The sequence below is a fragment of the Purpureocillium takamizusanense genome, chromosome 6, assembly GCF_022605165.1.
Source record: "Purpureocillium takamizusanense chromosome 6, complete sequence".
Taxonomy (NCBI): domain Eukaryota; kingdom Fungi; phylum Ascomycota; class Sordariomycetes; order Hypocreales; family Ophiocordycipitaceae; genus Purpureocillium; species Purpureocillium takamizusanense.
Genome location: NC_063073.1, coordinates 1,301,236 through 1,323,277, shown reverse-complemented (window position 1 = coordinate 1,323,277; position 22,042 = coordinate 1,301,236). Strand labels below are relative to the sequence as shown.

The window sequence follows — 22,042 nt, the reverse complement described above, 5'->3', positions numbered from 1 at the left end:
CATTCCCCCCCCCTTGGGACCACCCACGCAACCAATATCCCCCCCCCCCCCTTGTCGCCGCGCCCATGCCCCTTCGGGCCCAGCGCCGCCGCCGCTGGCTTCCCGCGCCGAAACGAAGCCACAGGACACCCGGCTTCTCATGCCGTGATCGATGGCAGCACTCAACTCGCTCGTGCGTCGTCCCACGCCGCCCACCTCGCTCGCGGATGGCTGCCGCTCGCCGGCCCCGTCGTCCCCCCATCGCTTCAGCTGAGGAAACCGCGCGTTCCTTTTTAGTTCGTCGGCCTCCCGTCCCCCATTAACCTCCTCTCCCCCCCCCTTCCTCGACCCCCGTTCTGTCCCTTTCTCTCCCTCCCGCAACAAAAACATTCTTTCGACCCATCGTTAAGCAGGTCACACTCCTTTTTTTTTCAACCCAAACACATCGCGAGCAGGACTATCTCGTGTGTTCACATTCCTTGTTCAAATCTTGTCGGCCGCTACGCCAAACAACACACACACGCCGCACAAACCTGTTGACCAGAGTCTTATACCCGCAAACACGGCGACAACAACAACAATCACAACGTTGGCAACAACAGTCTCTACAGCACGCACCAAGTCCGTCAACCTGACTTGACGACCGACAGAGATAAGAATCTTTTTCAGTCGCATTATACCCGACACGTTAGACAGACACCATGAAGACCGCCGCCCTCGCCTCCGCTGCCTTCATCGCGGCCGTCGCCGCCAAGCCTCACGGCCACGGCCTCCAGCACAAGCACGTCGCCCGCAACGTCGTCACCGTGACTGACTGGGTGGTTGAGACCACGACCGTGTATGAGTACATTGACGCCACCACTACTGTCCTCAGCGACCCCGGCCACGAGTCCCAGCCTACCACTACGAGCGTCAAGCCCAACTTCTACGAGCCGCCTTCCCCGTCTGTTCCCGCCCCGGCGCCTTCGTCGTCGTCGGCCGCTCCCCCGCCTCCGCCTCCGCCTCCGCCTCCGGCCCCGACCACGCCCACCACCACTTCGGTCTACACGCCGCCGCCTCCTCCTCCTCCTCCGTCCACCCCCAAGGCTGTGCAGACCACCACTTCGGTGGCCGCGCCGCCCCCGCCGCCCCCTGCTCAGCCTAGCAGCCAGGCACCTCCGCCTGCTCCTGCGCCTGCTCCGTCGTCGTCGCCCGATAACGGCGGTGGTGGCGGCTCGGGAAGCTACTCTGGCGACATCACGTATTATGCCGTCGGCCTGGGATCCTGTGGCTTCAATGACGCTGGCTTGGATATGGTCGACAACATTGTAGCCGTCTCGGATAAGCTCTACGATGATCTTGGCAATGGGATTTGCGGCAAAAAGCTGTCCATCACGGCGAACGGCAAGACGATCATTGGTACTGTTCGAGACAAGTGCCCATCTTGCGCCAAGGGTAGCCTCGACGTCAGCGAGGGGGCCTTTGTCAAACTCTTCGGCAGCACCGGGGTCGGCCGCAGCAAGGTTACCTGGTCCTTTGCCTAGAGCAAGGGCAACGGCCCTCGCCTCTAACCAAACTGATGATATTATGACCATTTTGGAGAGACTCATTTTGTCTGAACCCCCCGGTGCGGGGCACAACTTGACCATGGGTGCAAAAACGATATCCGAAAGAAAATGCGCATCGGCAGACAGCCTGTCTAGATTGGCTACAAGAGCGCACAAGGCGCTACATGTCTTGCCATAGAGCACGTACGTAACCTTCTTTTGTATATAGGCCATTTCTGGAAATACCAAACATCTTTGATTTGGCTTTGCCTCGATCTACCCTCGGATTAAATGATTGAGACTTCCTGGTGAGCCACGTGGGGACATGTTGATCAATCTGCGGAGGTTAAATCCTGGCGCAAGGTTGCAATCGATGGATATGCCGGCCTCGAGGCCAACGCCCAGGTTTCCCTGAGACTTGGGTGCGGCACCGACCCAGATCCTTGGGAGCAGGCGGCACAGCTACAAGGAGCAACGCGGCGACGGTCGGGCGGCAAGTTGGCGGCGACCACTGACAGGCCACGGTTAGCCGCGCCTCTTGTAGAAACACAACCAACATGCAGAAAGATTCCCTGTCTAGGCTGCGTCTTCGGTTGCATTCTTGATGATCAAACTCCATAATCCCAGTTATCCCAAGCGGGTTGCACAAGGAGGTGCGTGTATATATATGGGCGTCGCTTCCTCCCACTGTTTGCCGCCGCGCCGTCGTCACTGTCGGGTTTTGCGTGCCCGCGGGGCCAGATGCAACCTTCGACGCTCTCCACACCTTGGTCACTGCGCGATGTCTTGAGACGACTGCAGATTGCGGCAGGTAAACAACATACTCGAAAGAGAAAAAAGAAGAAAACAAGGTGGCAGCCATGGCGTCGTCTACCATGGCGCCCAGCAGCGCGGCCGGATCTTCTGGATCACCACCACCACCACCATCAGCCACGACGACAGCGCCGCGCAACATCATCGGTCCCCTGACGAGCGTCTACGTGCCGAACCTAAACTGCAACTCGTGCACCTTTACGGGCACCGGGTCGCAGCCGCTCAACAACGACGCCACGGCGTACTGGGAAAACTGCGGCGTATACTTCCAGGACACGCTGTGCAGGGGCCGGACGCCGCTGCCGTGCATGCCCCACGTCACGGCCTACAGCGACATTGCGGGCGCGAGCTTCTTCTACTCGCCGGGCTTACACTGCCCGCGCAGCTGGCGCACCGTCGCGATGGTGTCTGCCGCGGACCGCAAGCCCGACACGACGTTCCTGTCGCGCATCTCGCTCGACACGCTGCTGCCCGACGAGACGGTGGCGATATGCTGCTACAGGTGAGCAGCCCATGCCCGTCCTAGTATGCGTTCCCCATCGCCGCCCCGTCCGTTGCTGCTACATTACCTCTGTTTTCTGTTCTGTTCTGCCCTGCCCTGTCTTGCTCTTGTTGGGCATCTCGCTTCTCGCCAATACTTACCAAGAACGCGCCCGACCGCTAGCGACTTGGAGTACTTCTCCAACGGCCACGGCGCCGAGTGCGTCAAGACAATCACCAGCACGTCATTTGAGTACAACGTGTGCACCACCGACGAGCTCGGCACGCGCACCGTCCCAAAGACCGTCACCGACATCGGTCACTCCATCCCTTACACGTACCGACAGAACACCAACAAGACCATCACGGCGCTCTTCTCCCACATTTTCATGTACGGTCCGACGATACAGCTCAACTGGCGGCCTCAGGACCGCCTCGCGCTTGACAGTCGCAGCATCAGCAGCAGCAGCAGTGACCGCTCCACGACGAGCAGCGTCGGACCGACGGATAGTGGCGGTAATAGTAGCACTCCTAGTGGCGGCAGCGAGAACGTTCGGCCGCCTCTCAGCCAAGCCGCCGTGGCAGGCATCGCTTGCGGCGCGGCCCTATTCGTCATCGGCGCAGGGCTCCTCTTCTTCACCCTGTGGTTTCGTCGGCGCAAGAGGAGGAGGCAGAGGGAGGGTATCGGTAGCAGCAACGAGAAGCCGCCCCTGACGCCCGGCGGCGGCGGCGGGTTCCAAAAGGCCGAGCTGCCCAGCACCTCCGGCATGGACGCCGGGCGCGACCGCTTCCACAAGCCGGAACTCGAGGCGCCAAACCGCTTCGAGATGGACGGCGCCGGCGCCGGCGCGGGGCTGTTTGAGCTGTACGGCGACGAGGAGTTTATCCCCGGCGAACTGCCGGCGCCGGCGCCGGCGACCAAAGGCGGAGGAGCGGTCGCCGCGCCAAGTCCGGTCGGCCCGCCGCCGCAATCACGGCCAGGACGTTCCCGCCCCGCCACCGCCACCGTCCGCCGTGCTGGGAATAACAACAACCACCCCAATACCAATACGAACAAAAACAGCACCAGCACCGACATCGACACCCACCCGTCCCCCGCGCGCGACCACCCCGTAGCAGCACCCGCGGCAGCACCCGCGGCGGCCGCAAGGCCAACGCTCGTGCACGTCCAGCGCAAGGCCGTCAACCCCCCCGCGAGAGGCACGGCCCTGCGCGCGCACCCACCCAGCTCCGAGGCCCCACGCCGCGCCGCCGCCGCCGGCGTCGCCCGGGGCGGCAGTCCTGACTATCGGCCGAGCATAGAAGGCGGGTGGATATAATTACATCGTTGGGCAATTTTCAGGGGTGATTCTTTTTTTGGGTTGGAAGGGGGGATGCGCCCTTGATTTGGTTTAGTTACTTTTGCATTGCCTCTGGAGTTTTATGCGTCTTTTTCATTCCGGCGGCGGGGGCAGCGTTGTCCTTTAGACTTGCTACTCATAGTAGTGGCAAATAACATACCTACCTATCGCATGGTAGTGGATAAAAAGGGGGGACGGGGGGAAGGGAGGTTGCTTGGCTACATGCGTAATGGCGGGAACCGGGCCGACGCGACGCGCTGCCAAGTTCAAGCTGGCAACTACAGCATATGCGTATGCGGAAGGAGTATGGACGACTTATGTTGTACGATTTGTCTGGCTAAAATACGTTCGTAGGTGGACGTAAAGCTCTTCAATGATAAGAACACATCATCGTCGAGAGACAGAGTGAGCTCCGTGACGACACGAATAACCTTCATTTTACTCGTCTGTCCACGTTCTCAACTCCTCGCGTTCAACTCCACGCGATCCCCAGAAAAAGGAGACGTCGCCCCTTTTGATGCTACAATACAAGTACAAACTGCGCCGGTGGGCAGCATGAGCTGTCCAGGAGCAGCTCCGTCTGTTTTCTCTCCCTTCCTTCGGAGCCCGAGGCCAAGGGCCAGAATGCGCCTGCGCCTCGGCTGCATCCCTGTTATGTTGCGTGGACCACCCCCTTCCTTTCATTACAGTGTCAGCACATCCCGTTTTCGCGTAGGCCCTTGGCCATGACGAATTTATGCCATGGCCGAGAGCCAGATCAGACCAAGACGCCGTGGAAAGGACCGTCTCCAATCCACGTTTGTGGTAGGTCGGTCGATCCCCCCTGTGCGGTACACACTACGGATACGGTCATCATCTCCGGCCTTGTAATATCATGTTCGTCAGAGGAGGCTGAGCAGCTCCTCGACGTAGCGCCTCGTATCGACGCCAATTCCCTGCGCGAGCCTCCCCGCTCCATCTGAGCCACCCCCATCCCCCGCTGCGACTCCGCGGAACCCAGCGTGGTCGCTTGCCCGACGGATCAGGAATATTTCCTTGGCCACGTCGGGCGCCTCGTCGTCGCGGCTGTCATCGTCATCTTCCCCGTCGTGATTGCCGCCGTCGTCCCCATCATTGGCGTTGCTTCCCATCGCCTCCGACGCCCCCGGCGACGACTCGTGTATCGTGGACAGGTTGGCACCGCGTGCGTCGTCACCTCGGCCAGCGCGCTGCTGGAGCAGGCGCGTCCACACGATCCACCACCCGCGACTCGTCTTGTGCGTGCGCTCTAGATCGCCGGGCCGGGCACGCGTCGTGGCGTGGATGTTGAGGAGGTGGAGATGCGTGTTGATGGCGTCGGCACGGGACCAGGCGTCTGACGAGGCCAGCTCCGGGATGTTGGGGAGGGTGGAGTGAACTGTCAGCGACGGCGGGTCCCAGACAAGATTATAGATGCCGTCCGGCGAGCCCTTGGAATCCTGCCGCTCGGGGCGGTACTTGGTCGACTCGATAAGCGACTTCTTGAGCGGCGCCAGCTGGTAGTGCAGCGAACGGTACAGAGCATCCCACGCAAGAGAGTCTGTGCGCAGGCGAAAGAGGAAGGCGAAGACGAACGGTCGGTTGACGTAGACAACAACGCGCAATTTCTGCGCCTTGTTGAGGTCGTGCGAATCGTATCCGGGCATCATGTTGCCGACGAGCTGCGACCGATGGTGAATGCCACCCAGTTGGCGACCAAAGTCCCGCACGACCGTCGCCTCGGAGCGCCCACCGTCGGAGCCGGGCTCAAGCTCAACGTGCAGAGTACGAAGGACGGTGCGCGAGTTGTGCTCGAATTCCGAGTCGGACGAATTGGCGCTGGCATCCGGCTCACCTTGAGCCTCTTCTTCAATCTCTCCCTTGAGACCGATGAGGTAGTGCCCAGCGGCCTCGGCAGACGACGTCCGCCGGGGAAGACTGGGTCGGCCAGGCGGCCGCAAAGAAGCCTCTTTGACTTCTGGTGCCAGACCCGCGGCATCTGGTTTGGCAGGCTGGGCGCTAGACGAGTCGCTCGAGCCGCCACCGGGCAGTGTCCAGTACGAGCCATAGCCCAGCTTCATATAGTTGAGCATCTTGTCCAGCTTTCCCTCTTCTGCTTCCGTCGCTCCTTTCGATTGGACCGATGGAGGCGGCGGCGGCAAGGTCTGCACGACGGTTTGCTTCTTACCATTGTTGGATTCTTGATCATTGCGCCTGGCGTCTTTTCTCGCCTTGGCACGACGAACCGACGTCGGGCTCTCTATTACACCGTACGCATGTTCGCCCCAGGTGTAGAGGTCTTCCATCCAGTGCGTGACATCTCTCAGCGACTTCCTCGACAGGGCTCCGGTCCCAAGAAAGATGGCTCCATCCTCGACGGCCGGTTCCTGGCCGGTGCCGAGCCAGTGTTGGTGCTGGTGAAGGGGATGCTGCTCCCCCTCGCCGTCGTCCTCCTCGCCAAACTTGGAGACGACGAGATCGACGAGGCCCTCTATCCTCCCCACGAGCCCCTCAAGCACCTCGCGCTCGCCACTGCCGCGATCCTCCTCGCCAACGCCGATGCCGAGCTCGCCCGAGGCGGCCAGGTTGATGCCGCTGAGAATGTCCCTGGCCGGGTTTCCGTGCAGCATGACGTTCCATGTCGAGAGATACAAGTCCCAGTAGCGGCTCAGGATGGCGACAAACTTGGAGCGGCGGCAATGCACAAACAGCGCGCTCAGGGACGAGGCGTGATGCATAAGGAAGATGCTGTGGGCGCGAAGCAGGTCGCGCAGCAGCAACGCAGCGGGCTTCATGTCCCGAGATGAGTACTCATAGCCCGAAGATGACTGCGACGGAGCGGACGATGACGACTTGGTGGACAGGCGCGGGGGCAGCGGGGCCTTGGTGAGGTCGACGCTGGCGACGATCCACCAGCCGGGCTCCAGCTCGTGCAGGACGACGCGGGCGCGCTCCGTGTCGATGGCGTCGACGGGGGCGCCATCAGCGAAGCCGCGCGAGAAGCCGACCATGCCCTGTGCGAGGCCGATCTGGCGGAGGCGCTCATGACGCTCCTCCTGCGAGACGGCGTCGGTGGGACGGCCGCGCGTGCCGCCCCTCCGCCTGCGCTTGCGGCCGCCCGACTGCTGCTGCTGCGTGGTAACGGAGGCATAGTAGACGATCTGCTCGTCGATGGTGTCGTCGGACGTGCCAAGTGAGGGGTTGAAGATGGCGAGGAAGCCGAGCTGCGCGGGGACGATGCTGGCGGCAACTTGTGGTGCCGATGACGACGACGCTGAGGCCATCGTGGCTATGTGGCTGGCGGCTCGTCGTCGCCGTCAACGGCGAGCCGCGGCGGGGAGGGAGACGCTCAATCCGCCAGGGACTCGGGAAGGGGCATGGATATGCCGGAAGCCAGCCCGCGAGAGCCTGCGTCTTTTCGTCTGTTCTGTTCTGTTGCCGGCAACGGCGAGAGCTTGGTCGATCGAGGTGGTGGGCGGCGTGCGAGCTGATAATAAAGTGAGTGGGGTGGAGGAGATATGGATCTAGCAGCCCGCACTGTAGGTACCTGGAGGTATGATGTAAAGCGCTAAACTGGAAGCTCCATTGCCCTGCGTCACACCCCCCACGGGCGGCTTGAGCCGCAAGACCCTTTCCCTTCCTCTTTGCTGCCCTCGCACTCTGGCCCCCGCCCAGTCCACCGCCATACCTCGTGCGAAGCAGAGGTGATCGACGGCTGTCGAGAGGCGAACTTGTGGGACGGGTCCCTTGATCGTCTATTTATTTCCGATCGCAACCGCCGCCAAGAATCGAAGCCCATCGCGGGCGTTTGCGGATAGATCAGCAAAGTCCTGTGTATCCCACCTCGGTAGCCAGGCTTGCCAGGCAAGCAGCGGCGACGACACGACGCACCAATACCACTGGGGGTTAATGCCATTTCCCCTCGGGTTGTCGTTGCTCCATGTCAGCGCTCGGGTATGCTCACGGGAACGAATTCCTGAACTGGAGAGGGATCTTGGTGTCCGATCCACAAGCCGGTGAGTGCGCTGCCAGTCTTCCGGCATCCATTCCGTATCTGATAAGCGACTAACAGAGTACAAAGTGTGAGCTCGACCTGGAAGTCTCTGAATGTAAGGGTCAGCCATGGCAGACGCCCCATCGTACAGAGACCGCCGATTACCTAGCGGCAGGGCTACTCGATGTGCTACCAGTTGCTGGAAATAGGCGGTTAAGGTAGGCATGATATTAGCCGCGATGCCGGGCTGCATCTGGCCCACGACTAATGTCGACGCGGCAAAACTACCTCCTGCGACGCGCGTCCCGCTGGCCAGCAGACTTCCAGGGTACTAAGGTACTACCTACCACTGTAAGCGGCCATCCGGGAGAGCCCTGTACGCTGTCGCGGCACAGGCCACCGGCAGCCAAGCCCGCGCCGAGCCTTTGTCAACCAGGTTGGTTATGCTCCAACCTGACCTCTCTTCACCTTTACCATCGCTCAGTACACGCACTCCCGACACGCGGTTTGACGGGCTTCAACCGCATCGTCCGCGCGCCCGATCTACCATGGAATCTGACAATAGTTGTCTGACCGACCCGTTTGGCTCCATCCCACGACATGGATTTACCGATTGCGTGATGCCGACCTCGGGCGCGCGCCCCCGCCAGCAGGCGTCCCAAAACGGCAATTATAAAGGCCCGCCGGGGCTTCACCTTCTTGTCTCGTCCTCCCTGACCTGACCTGACCTGGTGAAGCCCGTCTTTCTCCCATCCTTTCACCCTCAGCCAAGGAGAATCATGTCTCTTCCCAACGAGAATGAGGCATCGGCGCCACCGTCTCCGCCACCGCAGCAAAATCAGCCCCCTTCTGCCGGCGACAAGAAGATGGCGCCTGAGCTGCTGATTAGCGAGGAGCACATCCATCACCAGCAGCATCATCATCATCTTGCCTCCGACGAAAATGACATCGCGCCCACGCGTCAGAAGTGGTACCAGTGGTTCTCGCCCAGCGACACGCCCGAGGAGCGCCGCCTCATCCTCAAGCTCGACGCCCTCATCTTGGTCTTCGTATTCCTCGCCTACTGGGCCAAGGTCCTCGACCAGTCCGCCGCCGCGACTGCCTACGTCAGCGGCATGCGCGAGTCCCTCGGCCTCTATGGCAACGAGCTCAACTACCTCAATACGTCGTACATGGTCGGCTTCGTCGCCCTCCAGATTCCCCTTACACTCCTGGTACGGTGATTTATAATATACACTCTCATCATGGAGAGATAAAAAAAAAGGCAGAGGGGAGAAGAAGAGAGCTAAAACCTTCGGATTGCTAGATGACGCGCTTCTCCGCGAGCTACTTCCTCCCCGGCGCCGATCTCGTCTGGGCCGCCCTCACACTCGCCCAGTACAAGGCAACCTCGGCCTGGCAGCTTTACATCCTGCGCTTCCTCGTCGGCGCCGCGGGCAGCCTCTTCTTCCCCGGCGTGCAGTGGTATCTCGGCTGCTGGTATAAGCGCTCCGAGCTGAGCCGCCGCTCCGCCCTCTTCTTCGTCGCCAGCCAGGTCGGCGGCATGAGCGCCGGCTACATTCAGACGGGCGCCCACGCCGGGCTCAACATGCTCCACGGCATCGAGGGCTGGCGCTGGCTGTACATAATCTGTGCGTACCGTCCTTGTCTCTCCTTGCTTCTGGGCCCGTGAGGCTGTGTGAATGTGTATGTGTAGGTTCATGCGCTCATTGTGCATAAAGGCTTCTCGTGCACCTTTCCCGTGGCCATCCTCGGCTTCGTCACGCTCCCCGGGCAGCCCGAAACGCCGCGGACCCTGTTCCTCTCGCAGCGTGAGGTCCAGCTCGCGCGCGACCGCATGGCCGCCGAGCACCGCGAGCCCCGCAAGCCGCTCACCATCCCCGTCGTCCGCTCCGTCCTCTCCGGCTGGCACTTCTGGGTCCTTGTCGCCTTCGCCTTCTTCTTCTCTCAGGCCGACGGCGTGTCCTCTAATAGCGGCCTGCCGCTGTGGCTCAAGGAACAGGGCTACGGCGTCGAGGCCATCAACACCATCACCACCGTCTCCCCCGCCGTCACCATTGTCGCGTCTCTCATATGCGGCGTCCTGTCCGACGCGTACGACGCCAAGGTGCCGCTCATCGCCGTGACGGCCGGGCTCAACATTTTTGCCAGCATCGTGCTCGCCATCTGGCACGTCCCCACCGGCCTCAAATTCTTCGCCTTCTTCCTCGCCGGCTCGGCGGACGGCATCGCCGGCGTCATCTACGCCTGGGCCAACGAGATTTGCGCGGGCAACGCCGAGGAGCGCGCCATCGTCATCAGTAGCATGAACACTATTGGCAATGTCTTTGGGGCCTGGATTCCCCTTTTGTAAGTTGCGCCCCCGCCCCTCTCTCCAGGTATGCGGGGTTGACTAACATGTCAAAGAGCATGGAAGACAGTAGACGCGCCACGCTACCTCATTGGATATAACTGGACAATTGCTCTTGATGTATGTATGATTGGTATGCTCTTCGTTTTGCGATCTTTCTGGAACAAGGAGAAGAAGCAAAGCTCTCGATTGGCAGTAGCCAGCACGAGTCCGTAGAAAGAGCACTTCGTACAGGAGACTTTGAATTCAATCCACACTATTAGGGTCCGTTTACTCTGTATGGTTCATCGTTCGCACCGTTAGCGAGCTGCCTTTGATACAAGTTCGGCGTCCGACGGCTTGGCTTTGACCTCGGCGTTGGGCAGAGATTGCTCATCCGTCAACCGCGGATCGCGGAGACACAGCGCGAAGACGCAGACCAACGACGCGATGCAGATGCCCGTGATGCATAGGATCCTCTGCGTGTGCCTATACGACGCCACGACCCCGTCTCTCTCGGGAGAGCCCCACGGGTACCCCTCAATGGTGGTAAAGGGCGACTCGTATACGAGGCCCGGGAGCGTATCGTTGCCAAACGGCGCCAGGTCCTGCTGCAGCTGCCCCGGCAGGAGCTGCGTCCAGATGGCGCCCGAGATGGCGTTGCCGATGGCGCCCCCGACGTTGAAGCACGCAAAGTACACGCCCGTGATGACAGCGAGGTGCTCGTGCCGCGTTGCCGCCTGGATGCTCGCGAGGGCGGCGTAGGTGAACATGCCGCACGAGACGCCCAAGAGCACCTGCGCGCCGACCATGCCAGCGTAGTCGGCCCCGCCGCCGCCGCGGAACTGTATCAGCAGTCCGAACGCGACGAGGTGAAGCCCTGAGCCGCAGACGATGATCCACTTGAGGCGCCTCAGCTTGTACACGACGACGCCGAAGAACAGACCCGTCAGGCAGGCCGTGAAGGAATATAGATTCGTGATGCGCGTGGCGCTAAGGACGGACTGGTTGAACGAGATGACGAGGACGGTGTAGAGGTAGTCGCCCTGAACGGCGGCGGCGCAGTTCATGGCCGCAATGACCCCGAGCGCACCCCAGACCATGCGGTCCTTGAGCAGGTGAAGGGGGATCATGGGATGCTTGGCCTTGGCCTCCCAAAACACAAAAGCCGGGATGCAGAGCATGCCGATGACGAGGGGCGCGATGATGTGTCCCTGGTGCCACGTCGTCGAGGAGCCTCCGGCAAGCGTCAACGGCACGAGGATGAGGGCGAGCACCGCAATCATCAGCACCATGCCTATCACGTCGAGCTGCCAGAACAGCGCCTTGGCGAGCGCGCCGCCCCCGAGGAGCTGGAACGGCGTCTTGTACTTGCCCAGATCGCCTGCCCGTTTCGCGCGGCGGTGAGCCCACCACATGGCAGCGAAGAGCGGGATGGTCGACATGGGATAGATGACGGCCCACATGCCAATCCCCAGGCGCCAGCCGATCCTGTCCAACGCTGCAGCAGCGACGTCGCCGCTGACCCAGGCGTTGATGAGGAACGGGCTGACGGGGACGTACGAGAAGAGCAGCCGGGCGCGCAGGGACGTGACGTCGGAGAGGATAACCTCGACGAGGAACGACACGCAGGTGAAGCCGACCTGGTACAGCACCGCGCCGGCCGAAAACGCCTCCACGCCGTTCGAAGTAGCGTCGACGATTGTACCCACGACGTAAAAGAGAATGGAGAGCAGCAGCAGCTCCATGCGGCCAAAGACGTCGGCGATCTTGGCCGACGTGGGCTGGGCCGCGGCGGCGATGACGCTCCGCAGGACGGAGACGGTGGCCAGGAGCGAGTGCGTGCTGAAGCTGTCGGTGGCGGTGGGCTGGTAGGCGTAGCGGAGCGATATGTCGAGCGAGTAGACGTAGGCGACGATGAAGATGCCCACAAACAGCATGACACGCCCTGGACGACTCATGTGCCGCGCGACGGCCTCCATGCGCTTGACGCCAGGGCTGGTACTACCGGTGAGCGCAAAAGCCGCTTCTTCAGGGACATTGTGAGCATCATCGATCATGCTCGTCTGGCGTACGTCGGACGTCTTGGTTGCAGGTGATGCGCGGCTGTCGGACGTCATGGTGAAGGATGGTACACAAGTGTAGTACGACGAAGGGATGTGCAGCCCCAAGGCTAGTTCTGGCTGCAGAATCCACTTTGCAGATTGAAGGTCGTCTACCAAAATTGTACGGACTCATGTTCAGGGGGCCTTTTCAAGAGGACGATCGTTGCATCGAGTGTACGGGGGGGGGGGCGACGGGGTATAAATGGTGAATACGATGCGATGCGAGGGCAGGCCTTCCCGACTAGAGACCGGTCATGACTGGAGGGGACCGGCACGTAGCAAAGGCAGTTTAGCGCGTTACTTCAACGAAGAAGAAAACCGCCGGGGCACCATTGGCGGTGTGGTGGTGGTGGTTGTGGTGGTTGTGGTGGTGGGATGCGAAATAAGTTGGCCGATTATCTTATCTGATCTAGTGCAGCTCGCGCCACGTGGGGGGTTCGCCGGCCTGTTTCCAGCCCGGGCCAGCAGGGCCACTGGCGCGGCTGCGGGCAGCTTGTCGACTCGCAGAATGTCATATGGATTATGCCTCTCCCGAGACGATGTCGCTTGACGCCTGTCTGGACTTTTGGGCAAGAGACGGGTCGAGCGCCGGGGCGTTGAGGCCTACAGTATTCGCCATGCCAGCGAAGTCGTGCTTCGCCGAGACTCCCCCAAGTCTCTCCCCCTTCTTCCTCTGGGAAACACAGACGAAGCTGAGACACTGGCCTACTATCAGTCGTCGGCGATATAAGCGTATAAATGTCTGCGGATGGTGGCGTTGCTCAGAATCTAAGCTAGAATCTGGAGATTGTAACCACAAGAAACGGCAACGGGGTTTAGCTAGGGCAGGACAAGAGAAAGCTTGAGTTGAAATCGAATGCCGAGCCACCACCCACCACCCACTTGCCTGATTGAGCGAATGGCATTCTGGGTGTCTCCGTGGGGCAATTTTTCCTATTACCGGTGCTTGGCTGGGCTGAGTTGGGTCGCAGTTTGAAGCTTTGGGGGAGGGGGGGCCCGTTCTGTTGGGTGGACGGGCGCGTCTATTGAATGCAGGTAATAAGGCGAGGCGAGCCGTCCTTGCCGTCGTGATGGGGCTTTGGGGGCGCGTGACTTGTGACCACCTACGACATGGGATGAAGCCAGTCAGACAGCGGGCGAAACGTCAAGCATAAACGGAGGACGAGAACTCAGCACTGCAGCCGTGCCGGTTCTCGGCATTGGTGGCGTGTTGCGGCTGCGCCTTTGGGGCACCTGTAGTTACCTACCTGCCAAGCCTGTGTACCAACCTTGGTAAGCGGGGGGGATATCACCTCAGGACGAGACATTGTGCGAGGTATACAGCCGCCGCTGCGTGCACGGCAGGGAACTGCGGCTCGTTGCACGCTCCCATGTATACCATCCATCGGACCTACCTAATTAGTAGTATATAGAGTAAGTCGGTAGCACCTAGTATGTAGTACGAATGCACCAGGTGCACTATTCCCTACGGTATACATGCTACCAAATACTTTTTGCACGAAGCGTCTTACCTGCAGGTAGCCGGCACCTATGAGAAGCGGAGCCTTGCGCTGCGAAACCGGCCGAAGCGGGCCATCGGCCGAAGGACGCTCGCTGTATGTATGAGCACGTCAACCCGTCTTACTGCAGCGCAGGTGTCGTCACCTGCCTGTGTGCAGCGCCGTGCTGCTGCAAGCGTGCGCGGAGAAGCGAAGGCTGTGGGAGGGAGGGTCTCCCAGTCGTCGGGGCCGCAGATGCCATCATTGCTGCAAATCTAGGTATTGACAACTTGGCTTATATCCACCTTGCCCAGACTAGGTACAGTTGGCGTGCAAAAAGGCGGTGCTGGCAAGGAACGCGCTGCCGACGAACAATGGCGCCATCATGATTCCGTCATGGCCACCACGTGCCCGTGCCTGAACCGGGCCTGCCCTGCCCTGCCCTGCCCTGCTGTCCTCCTGTATTGCCGAAGAGCTCCCACTGAACTCTGGGGAGGATGCCCTGTGGAACGGAGACCGCTACAGGTACTAGGGTACTACTACTACTGGGCTAGGAGGAGTGTGGCCGCCTGCGGCCTGTTAGTGGCTCGGATCGTCGTCCCCGCGGCGGCCGGGCAGAACACGCGACCACCGCCAGCCACGCACGGCAAAATTTTGCACCTTTGGGGGCGGCCTAGCCGGGGACTTGGTCCATGAGCGCGGGCTCTCTTGTTCCGCTAGGTATGATCCCAGGCAGGTCAATGAAAATTTCGGCGGTGGTAATGGATTTTCGCACACACAATGGACAGCATGGCCAAGTCTGCAAGGGCCTATGGCTCCGGAACACATACGTAGGTATGTATGCCTTATTACCCCGCGGCCCGAGGTTCGTTTTGGTTGGTTCGTGGGGGCGACGGCTGGTGAAGAAGTGAGAATTACTTCTGAATGTGATGCGTCCAAGTGCCGTAGGACTCTCCATCGTGATACCTACTATGAAGCTTGTGCGTAGGGCCCTCACCCGAGCCACTGATGGGACTTCGAGTGTCATTGTGGCCTCGTCGAGCCAAGAAGAGTCCGCAGTGCCTATCCCGCCGTCGCCGCGAGGGCTCTGCCTGGGAACCCGACTCAGCGGCGGAAGCGCACAATAGAATCGCGCCCGTCGTGTGCCGCTGGCGGGGAGGCACCCAGAAGGGGGGGACCAGGCTAGGGTCGTCGCTGCGGAACAGACAGGTACATGTCTCGCCTGGCCGTCCTGGCGCGGGTGGCGGGCCAAATCGCGGTGATACCAGAAGTACTGGTACTACCCCGCTTCCCGCGCCCCGCCCCCCAGCAAGTCCGATTTTGCTCGTCACCTCGTCCTCCGCCAACAACATCCACCCACTAAGCTGGTCTAGGTCCAGTACCAGCACCACCGCTGACAACCTGATAGATAGGAGGTAGAGCTGGGCAAGGCGGCGCAGCGCAGCTGGCGGCGGCGGCGGCGGCGACTCCGTGCAGCGGGGCGCGCGAAGTGAGGCGGTGGTGGTGGTGATGGCGGCATCCGTTGTGGTACGTAGCGGGGTGCTGGTGGTGGGTGCATGTCGTAGGTACCTCGTAGGTTGGTGGCCTTTGAGGTGGCCGCCATGCCCTCCAGCTTCTCCCTGTCTGGCGGGCGCCTGGCCGCCTAGCGCTGGCCGCCTCCATCCGTCCAAGGCAGGCGGGGTGCTCCTTGCCTCCCCCAGTTGCCCGTCATTGCCTCCACTGCCTGCCAGCCGGGCAGTCTACCAAGGGGTACCTAGGTGCGCCCTGCCCTGTCCTGCCCGCCCCCCCCGTCGCCCCGCGCCGCGTCCCTGGGCTGGGCTCTCGCGCGCGCTCATGCTGGGCCGCCGACCTGTTTCTCCCGCACTGGCTCGCCACTGACGGGCGGGCAGTTATTAGGTTACCTAGGCAAGTCACCCACCATCGCCGGCGCCGCCGCCACCACCACCACCACCACCAAACCCCATCGCTCACCACACTGGATTCTCTCTCACCACCACGCACCACCCCTCCGCCCACTCCCCCTTCTCCCACCCACAACCTCAATCCCTGCATCGTCTCGCCGCGTCTCCGATCCACGCATTCTGCTCCACGACGACCCGGCGCTGGATCTCCCCTCCTGCATTTTCCCATCCCACCTCCCTCACTTCCTCCCTCCCCTTCCCTGCCTGGCAATCCCCGCGGTAGCTCGCCTCAGCTGCCCACCAGACTGCCACCATGGGCCAAACCCTCTCGGAGCCCGTTGTCGAAAAGGTGCGTCCATGCCCTCCCGCGAGCCCCGTGCTGCGCGGGCCTCGTCTTCTCCCGACTACGCGACCGCTCCCGACCGAGCATCTCCTCCCCGTCCTGCCTGCCTGCTCGCCCGCCGTCAGCCTCGTGCTCGCATCGTCACGACCCCTCTCTCCCTTCCTGCCGTTTCCCCACCACGCCCGGCCGGCGACGAGGCGCTTCGTGGTCATGACACGCCGCAACGCGCTCCCTCTTCCTCCTCCTCCTCCTCCTCCTCTCGATGACGCGCGCCCGACTTGCCCGCCTTGTCGGCCCCTTCCAGAATGCTGACCTTGACCCCCCGCCGCAGACTTCCGACAAGGGCGAGGATGATAGACTCATCTATGGCCTGTCCGCCATGCAGGGTTGGCGCATCAGCATGGAGGATTCCCACACGGCCGTCCTCGACCTCGGCAACCCCAACTCGACCGACCCCAAGAAGCATCCCGACAAGCTGTCCTTCTTCGGCGTCTTTGACGGCCACGGAGGTGACAAAGTAGCCCTCTTCGCCGGCGAGAACATACACAAGATCATTGCCAAGCAGGACAGCTTCAAGACTGGTGACTACTCTCGCGGTCTCCAGGACGGCTTCCTTGCCACCGACCGGGCCATCCTCAATGGTGCGTTGTCCTCCACTCGACATGCTGCGTCAGCTGCGGCACCCTGTCGGCGCTCCAATGGGCCTAACAGAAGCTAACGCCTTTGCGTCAGACCCCAAGTACGAAGAGGAGGTTTCGGGCTGCACCGCCTGCGTCAGTCTCATCGCTGGGAACAAACTCTACGTCGTACGTGGCCATCAAACCCTCGGGCGATGTGCCTCTCATGAGAGCCGCGCACTGACATTGATTACTAGGCCAATGCCGGTGACTCAAGAGGCGTCCTGGGAATCAAGGGAAGGGCCAAACCCATGTCTCAAGACCACAAGCCACAGCTTGAAGGTTTGTCGCGCGCTCATCCCTCCAAACTCGTATCACGGATATGAACTCACAATGATTCGCAGCGGAAAAGAACCGTATCACGGCTGCTGGAGGGTTTGTCGACTTCGGCCGCGTCAATGGCAACCTCGCCCTGTCGCGCGCAATCGGCGATTTCGAATTCAAGAAGAGCGCCGATCTCTCTCCTGAGAACCAGATCGTCACCGCCTTCCCTGATGTGGATTCTCACGACCTCACCGAAGAGGACGAGTTCCTCGTGCTCGCCTGCGATGGTGAGTGATGAGAGGCCTCCTACTCGCCGCGCTCACGGCTAATGCCACAAATCCAGGTATCTGGGACTGCCAGTCCTCCCAGGCTGTTGTCGAGTTCGTCCGACGAGGCATCGCCGCGAAGCAGGACCTGGACAAGATCTGCGAGAACATGATGGACAACTGCCTCGCCTCCAACTCGGAAACCGGTGGCGTTGGCTGCGACAACATGACCATGGTCATCATCGGATTCCTCCATGGAAAGACCAAGGAGGAGTGGTACGAGGAGATCGCCAGAAGAGTCGCCAACGGCGATGGCCCTTGCGCGCCCCCGGAATACGGTACGACGCCCCGAGACGCCACTGAAGCTGCCGCTGACTCGATGTAGCCGAGTTCCGCGGCCCCGGCGTTCACCACAACTACGAGGATAGTGACAGTGGTTATGAGATGGATGCGGAGAACAAGGGAAAGAGCTTCGGAGTCGGTGGGTACCGAGGCCGAATCATCTTTCTCGGCGACGGCACTGAGGTGCTTACGGATTCAGATGATACCGAGATGTTCGATAACACGGACGAGGACAAAGACCTCGAGAGTCAAGTTTCCAAGAACGCATCGACCGACGGCGCTCACGCCCCCCAGCCTGCCAGCGAGGCGTCCGCCACCGAACCGAAGCCGGAGACGGGAGACGCAAAGCCTAGCAAGAGCGAGACGGCGCCTCCCAAGCAGGAGAAGTCGGAGTCTGAGGACAAGAAGGATTAGGTGCTCGTTTTGCCCCATGACTCTTCGTACTGAGAGGAGCGCTGTGGCCCGGCCCGCCGCGGCGGGACCAGGGTGGCTTGGTGTCGTCTCTTTTCAATTTCGATTTTAACATGATGCTCGACCCAGGCGAGGGACTCGGGACAGGATTGGTTGGGCATTTTTCTCCCGCGATGGGGGTGAGGGAATGGCGGTTAGACATGATGTGGTCCTCCCCCCTTTTCTTACTGCCGAGTTTCTGTTGTGTGCAAATGTCATTCGGTGTATGGGCGGTCAAATACTGGATTCGAAGACAAAGAGACACGAGACCAGGTCCCCTCAACATCCCGTGTTTTCTCGATGCTTTGGTGCCCTGTTAATCCAGCGGCGCGACGCCCTTGCCCCCCGGCAGCCGACATGCATCAATCCGCCAGACAAGACAGACTCTGCGACATTATCCAAGGGAGGAAGGGACAAGGGGGGCGCTGGTGCAAAGATCGGCCTGGGGTCGTTTGGATAGACGGCGGTGTGCGCGGTCGGGGTAGGTGGCGGCGGCGACGGGTGCCATTGATGGGTGGCTCTAGGCGGGCGAGACCGGGTTACGATAGAGAATGGGGGCAATTTGGCGAAGCTGCTGGTTGCTTGGGTGGGTTGGCACGGATGAATCGATCAAGGGACGAACGTACGATGAACGGACGGGATGGATAGATGGATGGGATGGGATGGGATGGGATGGATGGATGGATGGATGGGCTCTGCCAGTGGTAACATATATCCCCCCCGTTTTGCGCTTTCATGAATTCTGTTCTCGCGATGCGTCTCGTCGTCCCCGCCCCGCGCGCCCCTTTTGGGATAGCAAAGTAAAGTACATGAGTGAACTCCCTGCCTCACTCCAACAACACCCCGCTTCGATGCATGTATCCGGCCTCGGTCGAGGCGGCCGGTCCCCCTTCGGATCCCCTTCATCATGCAAGGTCCACGTCACTCTTCTGTTTTCTATCTTTTCCCTTGAGTCCTGGAAGTTTGCACTATATTCTCGCGCGATTGAACCTTTTTCAAAATGTTTTCTGTTCTAGAGGTGTGTGTGTGTGTATGTGTGTGTTGGTCAAGTTCTAAGGGTGCATGCTGGGAGGGGGTATCGTCTATCTATCGGTGATTGATATCGTGTGTATTGTACATAAGAGGTCGCTTTTTGTTACAGGACCCAGTACGAATGACCAGATTATTCGGCTCGCTGGCTTGCACCACCACCATGACGGGGTACTTTGTACCACTCGCTCAGGCCTCCCTCGGTAAGAGACGGCGCAGTGGGCTGGGTGATGCCGCCGGGGTCGTCGTTTCATCACGATCATACGGGTGAGAGGGCGGCAAGAGAGGAGGTGGCGGCGGCGGCGTACCAGTCGCGAAGCATCGTCTCCGGGGTGAAGCGCGCGTCCAGATGCACCATCATGGCTGGTCGCGCACCCTTGGGATCGACGAGCCGGGCAGCAAAGTCCCTGACCTCCAGGCGGGCGCCCGGCTCGCGACGCTGTTTCAACTGCCAGTGCAGCGGGCGGTCCATGGTGCGGAACGCGACGTCGAGCGCCGAGGCGAGGGGCCGGGCGGGCCTGTACCCGTCGCAGACGCCGAGGATGGCCCACTCGATGCCGGCGACGACGTTGTCCGGGCGGCCGACCGGGCTGTTCTCGAGCGTGCGGGCCATCCTGCGGGAGAAGACGCTGGGCCGCAAGCGGGACCAGAACGACGCGGGGTTCTGGTCGAGCAGCACGTGCCTCATGGTCTTGCGCGCGGGGGCCCGCAGCTTGCGGTCGATGACGCCGTAGAAAAAGGCGACGCCGAGCGCGTTGGGGCTCTGCGCGTTGGCCGCGAGCGCGATGAGCAGCTGGTACGTGCGGTGATCAGGCTCACAGCTGAACGGCGCCATGCGTGATAGGGCCCACAGCGCCGTCTTCCAGTCCCGCGCCTCGGCGCAGTATTCTAGGATGAGGTTGATGGTGCTGATGTCGACCCTACGCCCGTCCTCGGATTGCCGCTCTATGAGGGACTTGAAGTCGCCGAATCGGGAGCTGTCGCTGCCGTGGAACCGGAAGAACTCCTTCAAGATGAGATTGAGTGCGCCCACCGTGAACCAGTCCTCGCCGTAGCGCATTGTCTGGTCCGCCATGAACATGTCGAGCTTCTTCCCGGCCTTGAACGCCGCGTACGAGTCGTACCCCGCCATGGTTTCCGCGATGCCGCGCCGCGTCGCGGGGTCCTCGAACAGGCCGAGGTCGTACATGGCCACGATGATCTGCCTCCTCTCGTCGTCTCTCTGCACCAGCTTGAGGAAGAGCAGCCACGTTCTCGCGTTGGGGTGAAAGTACCGCGCCTCCATCTTCTGGAGGAACTTGTGGAAGAATGTCACGTCGCGCTTCGAGACGTAGCCATCCAGCATGACGTTGAACGCATCCGTATCCAGGGGCAAGCCCCACTCCTCCGCCAGAGTGAAAAGGCGGTCGGCTGAGGCTCGGTGACCGCCCCGGTGAGCCATGAACGCCATGGCCATCTTCAGAACGGAGGGGGTCACGCAGTCCTTAGCCGCCGGATCTTCGAACGCTTTGAGAATGAGGCTGATTCTGATGCCGTCGGTGTCGATGAGGTTGCCGTCCCTCCGGGCCTGCTTGTAGAAGGGCATGGCGAGATGGGACCGCAGACGGCCGCAGACAAGCGCCGTGATGTAGGACTCGAACGTTTCCTTGGTCCAACACGTGGGCCGAGGTGTTTGCTCGTACGGCTTGTCGATCCAATACGTCTGGAGCTCCTTGTGCACCCAGATGCTGTCCAGCTTGCCCGCCGGCAGCGACGAGCCCCCGTCGGGCGCATCCTCGATCGCGGGCCACAGGCGCTTCATCTCGTAGTCAAAGGACGCGACCTCGCCGAGCTCGAAGACCTCGACGTCCTCGCACGCCGAAATCAGCTCGTCAACCGCCTTGGCCAACACCGAGCTCTGGCCCCGCAGCACAATGGCCGAGGGGTTCTGGTGGTCCGCCGAGACGCGCAGCTTGGCCGCGAGCCCGGTCGTCGAGTCCACAAACTCAATCTTCTTAGCGCCGACGGCAAGATCCCACGACTTGGGTAGCACGATGCGCACCGCTGCCATGTTTGGGTCCTCACTCCTCTTGGGCGTCATCTTCTTGAGCAGGTTGAATGTGTCCGTCCAGCTCGGGGTATTGGACCCATATTGCTGCCATATGATGTCGAACCCGACTTGGACCCTCGCAATCTTACGACACCACGCCAGGCTGTGCTTGACGGCCGCGCGCGACGGGTAATCCCTTGCCATGGGCACAAATGGCGAGCTGACGAGCTTGCGCGAAACAGCCTCCTCGATGGTCGGCGTCTCCGCACGAAAGGCGTTGCGAAGGAACTGGTTTCGGGAATGGTTCGACTGTACAATCTCGGCTCGTAGCTGCGATTGCGGCTCGATGTCGACGGCGGGCCCCGGCGCAGTTGGGGATCGGGGCTCAGTCGCGGCGGCGGATCGGGATGTCGAGTACGCCAGCACCGGTGCTCTGGAGCGGGCGCCCGCTCTCCAAAGGAGAGAAACTCCAGGCGTGCCGGTGTACCGAGTCCTCCATATTGACTTGATCCCCAAGGACATTGGTCATGAGGTTGGCATGGTGATGTCTGTGTGAGGTAAATCCGTCGACGTTGGAAAGCTCCAGTAGTTCTGGAAGCCCACGATGGGGGTCACGTGCGCGAGATTTCTTCTTTGTTGCTGGGTACCCTACACCGGCAATGCCACCCAAAAGTCAGGTATCACACCCAACGTTCTACCA

At 61.2% G+C, this 22,042-nt stretch overlaps 7 protein-coding genes across 8 annotated transcripts; 4 read left to right on the top strand and 3 right to left on the bottom strand.

Annotated features, from left to right (window-relative positions):
* Window positions 1-76: 76 nt before the first annotated feature.
* On the top strand, window positions 77-1,502 carry JDV02_006874 (uncharacterized protein; the record flags this gene model as incomplete). Its single annotated transcript, XM_047988309.1, has 1 exon — window positions 77-1,502. Exon 1 carries the CDS (start codon window positions 681-683, stop codon window positions 1,500-1,502), a length of 822 nt encoding a protein of 273 aa, XP_047844303.1. The 5' UTR covers window positions 77-680.
* Window positions 1,503-2,365: 863 nt separating this feature from the next.
* Window positions 2,366-4,476, top strand: JDV02_006873 (uncharacterized protein; the record flags this gene model as incomplete). Its single annotated transcript, XM_047988308.1, has 2 exons — window positions 2,366-2,820; window positions 2,983-4,476. The coding sequence occupies 2 exons, from the start codon at window positions 2,366-2,368 to the stop codon at window positions 4,115-4,117; spliced, it is 1,590 nt and encodes a 529-aa protein (XP_047844302.1). The 3' UTR covers window positions 4,118-4,476.
* A 92-nt stretch (window positions 4,477-4,568) lies between these two features.
* On the bottom strand, window positions 4,569-7,634 carry JDV02_006872 (uncharacterized protein). Its single transcript, XM_047988307.1, has one exon. It carries the CDS (start codon window positions 7,417-7,419, stop codon window positions 5,020-5,022), a length of 2,400 nt encoding a protein of 799 aa, XP_047844301.1. The 5' UTR covers window positions 7,420-7,634; the 3' UTR covers window positions 4,569-5,019.
* Window positions 7,635-7,761: 127 nt separating this feature from the next.
* JDV02_006871 (uncharacterized protein) lies at window positions 7,762-10,752 on the top strand. The gene is made up of 4 exons (XM_047988306.1): window positions 7,762-8,151; window positions 8,217-9,760; window positions 9,851-10,478; window positions 10,536-10,752. Exons 2-4 carry the CDS (start codon window positions 9,436-9,438, stop codon window positions 10,693-10,695), a joined length of 1,113 nt encoding a protein of 370 aa, XP_047844300.1. The 5' UTR covers window positions 7,762-8,151; window positions 8,217-9,435; the 3' UTR covers window positions 10,696-10,752.
* SIT1_3 (ferrioxamine B transporter) lies at window positions 10,520-12,726 on the bottom strand. The gene has a single exon (XM_047988305.1). It carries the CDS (start codon window positions 12,576-12,578, stop codon window positions 10,779-10,781), a length of 1,800 nt encoding a protein of 599 aa, XP_047844299.1. The 5' UTR covers window positions 12,579-12,726; the 3' UTR covers window positions 10,520-10,778.
* A 3,201-nt stretch (window positions 12,727-15,927) lies between these two features.
* PTC2 (Protein-serine/threonine phosphatase) lies at window positions 15,928-19,137 on the top strand. Of its 2 annotated transcripts, XM_047988303.1 has the most exons (8): window positions 15,928-16,291; window positions 16,617-16,926; window positions 17,018-17,091; window positions 17,160-17,244; window positions 17,307-17,513; window positions 17,570-17,830; window positions 17,878-17,973; window positions 18,034-19,137. In XM_047988303.1, exons 1-8 carry the CDS (start codon window positions 16,256-16,258, stop codon window positions 18,246-18,248), a joined length of 1,284 nt encoding a protein of 427 aa, XP_047844297.1. In that variant the 5' UTR covers window positions 15,928-16,255; the 3' UTR covers window positions 18,249-19,137. The 2 variants fall into 2 exon arrangements, with proteins under 2 accessions (XP_047844297.1, XP_047844298.1); XM_047988304.1 differs by having other exon boundaries at window positions 15,928-16,926; window positions 17,878-19,137.
* JDV02_006868 (uncharacterized protein) lies at window positions 18,946-21,895 on the bottom strand. The gene has a single exon (XM_047988302.1). The coding sequence runs from the start codon at window positions 21,862-21,864 to the stop codon at window positions 19,573-19,575; it is 2,292 nt and encodes a 763-aa protein (XP_047844296.1). The 5' UTR covers window positions 21,865-21,895; the 3' UTR covers window positions 18,946-19,572.
* Between the last annotated feature and the right edge of the window lie 147 nt (window positions 21,896-22,042).

Bases quoted from the DNA above. Each gene is read 5' to 3' on its own strand.
- JDV02_006871 (XM_047988306.1), top strand. From the start codon at position 9,436: ATGACGCGCTTCTCCGCGAGCTACTTCCTCCCCGGCGCCGATCTCGTC. The intron at 9,761-9,850 runs GTGCGTACCGTC...TTGTGCATAAAG, and splicing joins GCGCTGGCTGTACATAATCT to GCTTCTCGTGCACCTTTCCC. The intron at 10,479-10,535 runs GTAAGTTGCGCC...AACATGTCAAAG, and splicing joins GGGGCCTGGATTCCCCTTTT to AGCATGGAAGACAGTAGACG.
- PTC2 (XM_047988304.1), top strand. From the start codon at position 16,548: ATGACGCGCGCCCGACTTGCCCGCCTTGTCGGCCCCTTCCAGAATGCT. The intron at 16,927-17,017 runs GTGCGTTGTCCT...CCTTTGCGTCAG, and splicing joins CGACCGGGCCATCCTCAATG to ACCCCAAGTACGAAGAGGAG. The intron at 17,092-17,159 runs GTACGTGGCCAT...ATTGATTACTAG, and splicing joins CTGGGAACAAACTCTACGTC to GCCAATGCCGGTGACTCAAG.
- SIT1_3 (XM_047988305.1), bottom strand. From the start codon at position 12,578: ATGACGTCCGACAGCCGCGCATCACCTGCAACCAAGACGTCCGACGTA.
- JDV02_006872 (XM_047988307.1), bottom strand. From the start codon at position 7,419: ATGGCCTCAGCGTCGTCGTCATCGGCACCACAAGTTGCCGCCAGCATC.
- JDV02_006868 (XM_047988302.1), bottom strand. From the start codon at position 21,864: ATGTCCTTGGGGATCAAGTCAATATGGAGGACTCGGTACACCGGCACG.